Raw genomic sequence first — 12,016 nt, 5'->3', positions numbered from 1 at the left:
GGTTTCATAACCCGATATGAACATAAATAAAAATTGACAATGACCTAGTGCAATTGATCTTTTCTTTTTTCTTGATTGATTTCATGGGCAATTCATGGTATAGGCTAAAACATTCGATTTAACCTAAAAAAAAAATCAGTCAAACGAAATGGTACATTTTTTTTTCACTTTCTATTTTGACATTCTTTTTCTTTTAATGGCTCTGAACACGACTAGTACATTCGTAACCACTATTTCGCTAATGAGTTAAATTGAAGGTCCCTTGAATACGGATTCAATGATGTCAGATTCTTCACTTGCAAGTAAATAATACAGATACTTATTTTGACAGAAATTGAACTAAAGATTATTATTGTTTCATTGTTTAATTAATTTCGTTAATGATTGAAACAAAAAGTATTTGAAAAAATTTATAACCCGTATATATATAGCCAGAAGTCCATTACTAGGTCTAGAAATGGACTTCTGAATCAGATATAGCTAATGTCCCTTTAAAATAACGCGCCCTCTGTGTTTATTGCCAAAATGCTGTTAAATACTTCAGTAAGGAAATAGATGATCTCTTCTTTCATCATCACATTTTTATGACTTTTATACTTCGTGTAACCGCGTAAGATATATTTAGAATATAAACCCCAAAAATAATTGGATTTTCTCTTAGGCCTGCTGGCGATACATAATCAGTATCTGGAGATACAAATTTAGAATCCGCACCTGCTATATAATGGCTACTTTATTGGAAACCTGGCTTATCTTTATTAGAACAATAATTATTGATCATGCACTTTTTGTTTGATTAACTCTGGTATCTTACAAAATCATAATTCGATTATTTAACTGCTTCACGGTGTCCGATTTTCTCTAAATGCAGCGGAATATAACTACATGTATACTGGCATTTAATTATTCGGGTTAACACATTCATTAATGAGTTCCGCTGGGTATTAATATATTTGGGGAGTTTCCAGAGGATCATCATGTATCAAACGAAAAATGCATGATGCTTATATGACTCTTTAAATTATTACATAAAATCAAACTGCAAAGTTGAAAATGAATAAAAAGAAACAGCTGTTATTGCAAAATTGAATCAATCTTCCACAATGTAAATATTATATAAGAATCACACTATATAATTTCCTTAAGCTGTTTCACAATATCGACAACATAATGGCACAATCGATGACCAGCATGATGTGACTTATTCTCTAGTTTTTTTCCATATTTTTCAAAGTTTTTATCTAATTTCAATTTTCAAGTTCGTACCAATTTTAAAAATAAAATCTCAATCAATAACAGATGAACGAACTCCAATCTCGACTCCAGTCTACTCGTGGCACAAATTAATTTTAGTTAGGACAAAATAAATGAGACTGACGCGAACTAATAATTTCCTCTATTTTTATTTTCTGTCTGTTTAAGCAATTATCGCAAAAATGTGGTGCACACTTCCCGGGTTATGTGAAAGTGTGCACCACATTTTTGAGGTTATTTCGAATAGGCTGGAAAAATATTAGTCATTCCTTACTATTTAACGCAGCCAATCAGAAAACGTGTTACATTCAAAATTAAATCATCAAAATGATAAATTCCTACTGGCCTATTTATACAAATAAGGATAGTACTAGTATTAAACACTCTTGAACATACACACGTTTTCGTTTGACCTTATATTTTATACTCAATTGTCTTCATCAGGCAATGTACTGTGAAGGGGGTCCCAATGCACCCTAGAAAACTGCAACATTGTCACGCATGACTCAACTCGCCGGATATTTTATATACTCGAAAATTGCCCTCATACGACGGGACTTTTGTAAATACGAATACCCCTTGCTCCTCCGATTGTGACGGCAGAATATCTATATTACTCAAGAAAAGTAATATTATACGTCCCAAGACTTCCAAGTTCCCACGGTCAACTGCTTGATATATAACTCCAGTCAACTCCAACTACCGTGAATTTTAAGTTTGACGTCACGCCGAATGTAATAACATAGTGTCTCAACAATTACCTTATTTAAGCAACCCCCTCCTTGTACCCTGATCAGATTCATGAAAAGTGAGACATAAACATTTGGAGGACAATTGTCGTACGAGTTCATACTCAACATTCATCATATAAAAAAATATTGGATTTGGGGTATCGAGTACATATTTAGAACTCCGAGCACTGAATAAAGTTTATTGACCAAGAACCCTTTACTCAGTTTATGAAGGTACTCTGTATCTTTGAGTTGTGATATAAATATTTTTCACATGCAGTTTGATACGTCAAATGCACTTTACAGCTAAGAGTACGTTACATTAACGAGGCATGATTAATTAATGATGAAAACAATAGATGATAAGGAGATATGAATCTTATCAAGAAAACTGTAAGTGACAGCAATTATTACGCAACAACAATATATCAGAGATGATTTTTATTTAGCTTACCGTTTGATTAGGCTGTTCTTTGAAGTCGTTACGGGATAATCTGGTTTATTGGATTGTCTTGCATAACACAATTAAGAGTATGGCAACAAGACAGAAAGCAGTGACGTTTGTCAATTTATGTAGTACAGTATGAATATATACGACTTTCAGATCATTCCCCCGGTTCCGGCTCCTCAATATATATATATATATATAGTTTTCTCTGCGGTGCTTTGTGAATTTTTGTTCCTTCAAGTTTTATTTGATAAATTAATTTACTAAGATGGTGTCTGGTTTTATTCGATTTTTTTTTTTTTGATATGTCCATTTGTGTCATGCGCACAATTTAAATAGGACTGAATCGCTTCCGCGTCATACCAGAATACGCTTCGCCATCGGTCAACGCTTGTACATCCCAATAAAGTTATAAAAAAAAAGAAACAATAAATTTGGGGGGAAATTTACAAATAAACTGACGTTACAGAACCGAAATTACAGAACAATTTAAAATGTTATTTCTTTAGAGAAGTATTATACTAGTTTTTATAACTCATTTGCATACGTACACCAATTTAATCATTTAATTCTTTTTTCAGGCTAAAACTAAGATGGATACAGGACATCGATCTCAAGTTGGTTATGGAAGATGACAACGAATTTGGATTATGGTGAATGATGCAAAATCAGCACTTTACTGTTATAAACAGAGACAATAGTGCAGATTTGTTGCTTTATTGGCAACTTTATTTTGTTAATATATAATTCCTGTATATTAAATATTTTTTGTTATGTTTTTTGTTGTTGTCTCTCCCGAAAATGCAAATATAAAAATGAAGATTTGGTATGATTGCCAATGAGATAATTCTTCACGAGAGATTAAAATGACGTGACAGAAATTTTCAACTATAGGTCACCATACGGCCTTCAACATTGAACAAAGCCAATCCGCATATTATAATCAGCTATAAAAGGTATCGAAATTACAATGTAAACGATTCAAATGAAAAAACTAACGGCCTAATTTATGTTCAAAATATGGATTCAGTCAATCCGGCGATGTCTGGCGTAAACTCATTGCAGTAAGCTATGTATTTCTGATGGTAGAAAATCTTTATGCTTCATACCTTGCATATAATAGATGCCTTATGTTACAGAGCTTTCGTCTGTCGTCTGTTTATTGTCCTAGACCTCATTTCATGGTTTCGCGACTGCTTAAAATGTATTTTTTTTTCTTATTCAGAATTTCTAACTTATTATGAGTACAAAAGGATAACTGTATTTGGTATTTGTTTGCTTGCAACGTACATGACCGTCAAAAGTTTATCGGATCTCATTTTATTATGCCCCACCTACGATAGTAGAGGGGCATTATGTTTTCTGGTCTGTGCGTCCGTCCGTCTGTTCGTCCGTCTGTCCCGCTTCAGGTTAAAGTTTTTGGTCAAGGTAGTTTTTGATGAAGTTGAAGTCCAATTGACTTCAAACTTGGTACACATGTTCCCTATGATATGATCTTTTTAATTTTAATGCCAAATTAGAGATTTTACCCGAATTTCACGGTCCACTGAACATAGAAAATGATAGTGCGAGTGGGGCATTCGTGTACTGAGGACACATTCTTGTTGATAATTAAGTGATGATTGAAGGTAAATGTTGCGAGAATAGATAGAAAAAGATGTGGTAGTATAATTGTCAATGAGAAAACTCCACCAGAGACTAAATGCATTTTATTGATTTACCGTATAGAGGGTTATTTTAGTTGGGTGTACATTTTCGCCTATTTTCCCGGATAGAACAAAGTCGCAAAAATAAATTCCGCTAACTTAAAAGTATGTACATGAACAGATATTGATAACAAAAAGTTTTGAATCCGCAAAAAAAAATAACCCTCAAAATATTTCGTATACTTTTTTTTTCAATGAAATTTGACACCCACGAATAAAACCCTCTATATACGCTACATGTGGTCCGAGACCACAATTGTCGTCCCTTGATTTTCGTTGTTCACAAATATAGTACCTAGTATTGACAGTGGATTACTTGCCATTAACTTGTATACCCCTTCCAAATTAATTTCTCCATGTTTAATGCCTCAAATTGCAAGTAAGGGGTGAAATTACAATGTAAAAATATTTGGGTCCAGAGTTTTAAAGGAAAGTAGTGATTTTGTCCAGCTAAAAAAGGCTGAAAATTAGCACTTCGGAAGCTGTCAAAAGATTTCAAGACGCCCTAAACATAAAATTATCCATATTTTGAGTTAGAGCCGATGAAGTTTTCTATAATTTTGATATAATTTGTCCCAAAAGTAGTACAACACACTGTAAAAGTTTCTTTAAGAAAGCGCAGGTGGAATTTTTTTTATTTTCATTTATGCTCTAAAAGAAATGCACTACGAAATAATTGTGGTCTCGGACCATGTTACTGCTCGGCCTTTATAACAATGAGCAGGGACCACCGATGACAGAGTTGTCTAACTAGTATTTCAAACTACTGGATCGCTAGCCTGTTAATACTGAGGTGGTGAGTTCGTACATGTTGCAGGTGCTCGACTTCAATCTTAATTGACAAGCATTGTCAGATTTCATGGCGTAGGTCGGTGGTTCTCTCCGGCTTCCTTCGCCTAACCGCCATGTAATTGCAAATAATACACCAAGTGGCGTTAAACACCAACCAAACAACAATGAGCAAATCCATAACGCATAGCATGGGTTTGTTTCTATAACGCTATAAGCAGTTAGGTCTACTAAATGTGGTGTTTGAATTGCTTGCAAAATGAACATATCAATTTGACCGGTTTCTTTGACCGTGACCTCATTTTCATAATTCATTGGTCTATGTTAGGTTTTTGTGCTCTGGTATGTTTTTCAGATACTATAAGCAATATCTCAACTATAATGTGATGTCCGTTTTTGTTAGATGGTTTTCTTTTTGTATCCCTCTGATGAGTTCAACCTTTTTCCAACTGAACTTTATAGTTCGGTGTTGTACTGTTACACGACCGTCTTAGGTTAGGGGTAGGGTTGGGATTCCACTATAGCATGTTTAACCCCGCCATATTCTGTATGTATGTGCCTGTCCCAAGTCAGGAGCCAATAATTCAGTGGTCGGTGTGACCATATTTGGTTTCCGTTCATTTTTGTTCATAAATGAAGTCGTTAGTTTTTTTCATTTGAATTGTTTTATACACTTGTCATTTCGAGGCCTTTTATAGATGACTATGTGATTATGGGATTCGTTCATTGTTGAAGGCCGTACGATGACCTACATGTTTTAAATTCTGTGTCATTTTGTCTCTTGTGGAGAGTTGTCTCATTGTCAATCATATACTTTTTTTTATACTAACTTGCAATGGCGGATCCAGAACTTTTCATACAAAGTGTTGGTTTTTTTAGGGGGGGGCACTGACTGACCTAAGGGAGTTTCGCCCCAGTTATGCTTCAGTGATTACCTATATAATCTACCTAATTTTGCGTACACCACTGTCTGGCACACCCCTGGATCTGCCTTAGCAATATATCAACATGTGGTGTATAACTGTCCGATCGCTTAATCTTACCCTTTTCACATTTAATAGTGAATCAGTCAATATGATAAAAAAAATTTGGTATGATTGCTAATGAGACTAGTCTCCACCAGAGACTTTTAACAATGAGCAAGCCGAATACCACAGAGAGCGCTATTAAAGGACTCGAAATGGTAATCGTAAAACAATTCAAACGAGAAATCTACAACGGCCTTATTTATGAATAAAACCATAAACATGTTGAGTGTTGAGGTTATGTCTGTTTCACAGTATTTGGCGTACGGGATTTAATCTATGGATTGCATGTCTGTATTGGACGTGTTCATCTGGACTTTCATTAATGCTGTTAGTTTAATGTGATATAGTGAAATCTTATCAAGAATTTAATCATGCACGACCTGTACAGCAGAGGAGACATTCAAGCTCGTGATTGATTGATTGATTGATAACCTAGTGGTGTTTAACGCCACAATAAAAATTATCATAAAAAAGAAGATGTGGTATGCTTGCCAATGAGACAACTTTCCACAAGAGATCAAATGAATAAGAAATTAACATTTATAGGACACCGTACGACCTTCACCAATTGTTGTATTTCGTTGTTGTCAGTTTGTATTGGTGGAGGAAACGAGAGAGAACCATCTGATAATCCTAGTCAATTAAAATTGGAGTCAATCGGTCCTGCCACGTACGGTATTCGAACATACAACCTCAGTGTTGACAGACTCGGGATGCATTTGTTGGACTACATAATCCCCTTGGCCACTAATGATCATTAAAGCCCGTGTCCTCTTGTAAAAAATGAAACAACACGTTACATAAATTCAATGCATCCTTAGCACATTTCTGGATTTACCTCATCAGGAACGCCAAATATGTTGAAGCCAAGGATTTATAAGAAATAAAACAAGTGAAGAGCTATATGACCAAAAATAGTCCGAGATTACTCATTCGGCAATCCTCGGTAGAATCCGCTACTACGGAATCGGCCGAGTTGAGACGAATGCGAGATTACTCTGACGTCCAACGGCTGTTTTGCCAGACAAGCTGGGGCCCCCAGCTTGTCTTGCAAAACAGCCGTTGGACGTCAGAGTAATCTCGGACTAGACCAAAAATAACCTAATAAAATAGTAAAATGTGTATCCTGAACTCTTCTTGGATAGTTTCCTTGTTTGGTAATCTTACTATTATACTTCTATTTGTTACACTCTATAAAGCTATTGTTTAAAGTATGTCATTTTTGTGAAGCTCAATTTAATCAGTTGCGGCTACAAGTATGAACAAATGTAGAAAAATCAGAAGTTGACAATATAGATGAATAGATAATTTTGGTATTTTAATAGCTCCTGGCGTTAATTCAGTGTGTTTTTTGTAACAAGCTGGCTTTCGAATATTTAGGTTTAAGCGTTCCATTCTTGGTGACGGTAAATCCACAAAAGCGCTTCTGAGAACGAAATTTATAAAGTAATATTTTCATCAACGATACTAGCTCAGCTATAGACAATTTCATAAATGATACTAGGGTAATTAATGTTAAGGCCGAAAAACAGTAAAAACGGCTATGTCACAGATTATGGTCATCCTTTGTATGCACACATTCGGCTAGTTTAACTATAACTTTAAATTGAAAAATTAATCCCTTTTATTTCTGAAATATCGAATTAGTTCTATACAAAATAATGCACATTTGTACAGAAAGTGCATATTAAAATCAGCGAAAAAACGTTCTAAAATTGTTCTCAGAATCATGAAATCTCTAGAGTAACTAATCCATGATAGATTGTTTTAATTGATAAGCTGCTGATTCCGAAATTCTTGTTTAAATACTTGTTATGTGCAATTTACTAGTTTGACTTGAAGGGCACGCAAAAGTTAAACCAAACCAACTTGAGTCCTTGATCGAGCAAAAACAATAAACAGATAAACACACAACAAACAAGGAAATCCAGTATTGTATTACTATTTATATTTATTTTAATTCTCTCAAATTAATAAATTTAAACTTAACAATATAGCACTATTTCATAGTCTTAAACAATGTTTCCATAGCTGGTACAGATCCGTTTTTTCTTATCGTCTGCTGTTGTCTTTTGAAGAAGTTTTTCTCGTAATGTTCTTTTTGATGCCCCGGATGAAGAATAACAGCTTCGATACTGGTTGTCTACCTTTTGAGTTTTTCTTCTGGCAAGTCTTTAGAGGAGCTGGATTGTTGGTAATCTTATTGAGGTCAACACTGGTACTGGTACGAGGCAAATGACCATTTCTGTTCCAGAAGTCCGATGGCGATATGTCTGAGTCATCATCACTGGAAAAGCTGTCTTCGGAGTTCAATGTGCTTGATAACCTAGTTGACATACCAGTGGTATCTGAATCTGAGCAGGAATTGTTGCTGTCGACACCAAAATATCTGTGGTAGTACTCTTTGAGTGATGCTGTGTTGGTGCTATTATCAATAGACCATGTGACGATACTCCCGGAACTAGTTGTCTCCTGGTTCTGTTCTTTTATGTCTGCTATAAGATCTTCCATCATGGTAGATGAGGCTAGCGGGGTAGATCGGTTTTTACGTCTTCTGTTGTTTCTAATGGTGGATTCTGAACAATCTTCTATCATAGTGGATGAAGCAAGAGGCGTAGACGAAGGAGCTTGAGCGGAATGTTTTTCTGCTTTGGGTGCTGCTGCTTCTGAATTTTCGTACTGACCATAGTATAACATTCTAGAGAGTAGTTCCTCTTCATAGTCTATCTCTGGTTCTGATTGGTCGTCGCTGTCACATGGGTCTAAGTCCGAGGAGGTTGTGTTGATGTCGTTTGCATTGATACTGAAGCATTCTGATGAATTAATGTTGTTTGGAATGAAGTCTGTTTCAGTTTGTTTCTTTACTGCAAGGCTTGATGTGTCCAAATTGTTCTTCTGTGATGACAACAAGGCAGCTGATAGGTGTCTTAGAACTGTTCCTATGGCAACTTCATCCTTTTCGAGTAATGGTTCTCCAACTTTTCCTTGAACCTATACGAAACAAAGAAACAAATTTTAGTCAGTGTGAGTTTGATAATAAAAACTTGTTGAATTTCAGTCTAAATATTAATATCTAGTATTATGTCTTGTGCACAAAAATAAATTTCTATGTTGTATATTTTTTGGGAAAGTTTGCTTATTAGCGAAAATATGAACATATACAAGTCTATCAAGAATGCATAAATTCAACTACACCGGCCTACCTTTATCATTATCAAATCAATTAAGGGAGCTATATATACCATTTGATTTTTATTGGGGGGGGGGGAGGGGGGGGGGGGGGGGGGTAGGATGAAAAATTTTGTCTGCATTTTTTTTTTTTTGTTATCTCTGTCCTGCCTTTTTATTTTTCACTCTATTCGGTCCTGTCTTTGTTTATAGTTTTGTTGGAAATCACGCACAGAAGAGAACGTTAACGTAACGCGGCATTCATTATTGTATATCCAACGTCGTTTACTTATGACGTTATCTTGTACTTCAGTCATCAATACAAATTCATACAGTTTAGACGTCTTTGTTATATTACATGCAGTTTTAGTAAAACCACTTTACGATATTGGTACCGTGACCAGAAGAAGATGACTTCAAAGCTGAAATCTATACGAGCGGGACACAGAAGCGCAGTTTCTAGGATTTTAAGAAGATTTGAGGAGAGAAGTGAAACAGAAGAAAAACCGGAAGAGGACGAGTTGGAAACAATTTTGGATACATTAAAGGAAAAGCAAGATATTCTGAAGGATTTGGATAAGAACATTTTAGATAGTGTACAAGAGGAGGATATACAGCAAGAGATACTTGACACAGATGAGTATAAATTTAATTTAGAGACGAAAATACGCAAAATTCGTAAATTTATTCAAGCTCAAACATCAATAATAAATGCAGCCGCTAGAAGTTTTTCGCCGCACAATGAGACACTGCAACCCATTCACAATGAGACACTGCAACCCATTCACAATGTTGGCCCCGTATATAACATAAGAGATGACTCACAAAATACTGGCCTCAATTTCACGACTTTACATTCAAATTCAAGCGTCAATAGCAACAACTTTCATAAACTACCGAAATTGAATTTACCTACATTTGATGGAAACGTACTAGAATGGCAATCCTTTTGGGATTCTTTTGATTCAGCTATTCACAACAACAACACTCTAACCGACGTTCAAAAGTTTAATTACCTAAAGTCTTTACTAGAGGGAGAAGCGTCATATACAATAGCCGGATTTGCTCTTACGCACACAAACTACAACAAAGCTATTGAACTCATACATGAAAGATTCGGACAAAAACATAAGATCATTCAATCGTACATGCAAGCACTACTAGACATACCCGCACCAAAGAATACGCTTACGCACCTTAGAAGCTACTACGACAGGACAGAAACATACATACGTGGCCTTGAATCTCTCGGACAAGTTCAAGACTCATACGGGTCGTTATTAGTACCAGTCATACTCAACAAAATGCCCAGTGAAATACGCAAAAACCTGACTCGTGAACACGGTTCAACAGATTGGTATCTTAGTGATCTTAGGAGATCTATTTTTAAGGAACTGGCAATTTTAGAGTCTGGTAACAGTACAGAATCATTTGAAAGTCCGAGCGCTACACCTACCTTCTACACAAACACAAAATCTCGAGAAAACTGGCCAAAGACTAATTCACTACAGAAATCTTATCAAGTCAGCTGCGCATACTGCAAGGAATCACACTTTTCGTCAGAATGTACTAAATATACAGACCAGAATGACCGCATGAAAATTGTTAAAGAAGATAGATTGTGCTTTAATTGCTTAGGGCGACACCGCGTAGTAGATTGCAAATCTAAATCAAACTGCAAGAAATGTGATAGACGTCACCACACAAGCCTATGCAACAACGATCATGATAAAGAAACTACAAGTACAAGTAGTACAAGTACAGTACAAAAACACAACGCGGAGGAATCTGAGACTTCTGTTTTATATTCATCTTTAAATTGTGCTCGCCCAAATGTTTTATTAAAGACCGCAATAGCACCACTAAGCTACAAAGACCAAACGATTGATGCAAAGATCCTTTTTGACGAAGGCGCCTCAAGGTCATTTATTACAAGACATTTAGCAGAGAAATTGGAGTTGAAAACCACAGGAAGAGAAGCAATTACCCTATCTAGATTTGGAGACGATAATGAGAACAACTCCATTGAACAGCTAAACACAGCAACAGTGAAGATACAAACAATCTATGGCAACGAAATACCAGTCGATGTTTTGATTGTACCTAAAATCGCCGCACCATTTAAGACTAATATTGAAACTGCAAAAATGTTGCCGTATTTGCAAAACTTAAGATTAGCACACGCCGTAACTGAGGATACATCATTTGAAATTGGACTGCTTGTTGGAGCTGACCAATACTGGAATATTGTCGAGGATGATATCATTAGGGGCGAGGGACCAACAGCAGTAAAGTCCAAACTAGGATACCTACTCTCAGGACCACTCAAAAGAACCAGTTCAATCAACGAAACACACCTTAGTACTACCAATTTAGGAGAAACGGAAGAGACGCACACTAACGAGGATACAACAGAGAGGAATACTATTAACATTGAACATATTCCTACATTTGTGGACACTTCAAGGACAAAACAAAGAACCACTGGTCCGTTGAAAGTAACTGAAACAGACAAATCAGCTTTAATATGGACAAGAGACACTAACAAAAACAAATGCTTTTACAATGATTTACAAAGAATAGGAAAATCAAAATCTCAGTTCAAACAGCTTAACTTATATCAGGAATTGGATTACAGAGAGAAACTTACAAGAAAAAAGATTGTGAAATAAAAGTGACACCGTACTATAACAAACTGTGGTAAAAGTTTAATTTTTATGATGGACTTTAAAGTTAATTTCATATTTATTATTTTAACAAAGAGACTTATTTTACAAGTTTTATATTTTCACTTTTCGTGGGCCGGAGAATGTTGGAAATCACGCACAGAAGAGAACGTTAACGTAACGCGGCATTCATTATTGTATATCCAACGTCGTTTACTTATGACGT

The 12,016-nt window shown here is 35.6% G+C and overlaps 1 protein-coding gene across 1 annotated transcript; it reads left to right on the top strand.

Annotated features, from left to right (window-relative positions):
* Positions 1–9,534: 9,534 nt before the first annotated feature.
* Positions 9,535–11,796, top strand: LOC139483387 (uncharacterized). Its single transcript, XM_071267406.1, has one exon. It carries the CDS (start codon positions 9,535–9,537, stop codon positions 11,794–11,796), a length of 2,262 nt encoding a protein of 753 aa, XP_071123507.1.
* Positions 11,797–12,016: the final 220 nt, after the last annotated feature.

This window comes from Mytilus edulis, chromosome 7 (assembly GCF_963676685.1).
Source record: "Mytilus edulis chromosome 7, xbMytEdul2.2, whole genome shotgun sequence".
Taxonomy (NCBI): domain Eukaryota; kingdom Metazoa; phylum Mollusca; class Bivalvia; order Mytilida; family Mytilidae; genus Mytilus; species Mytilus edulis.
This window is presented reverse-complemented; position numbering and strand designations above follow the sequence as displayed.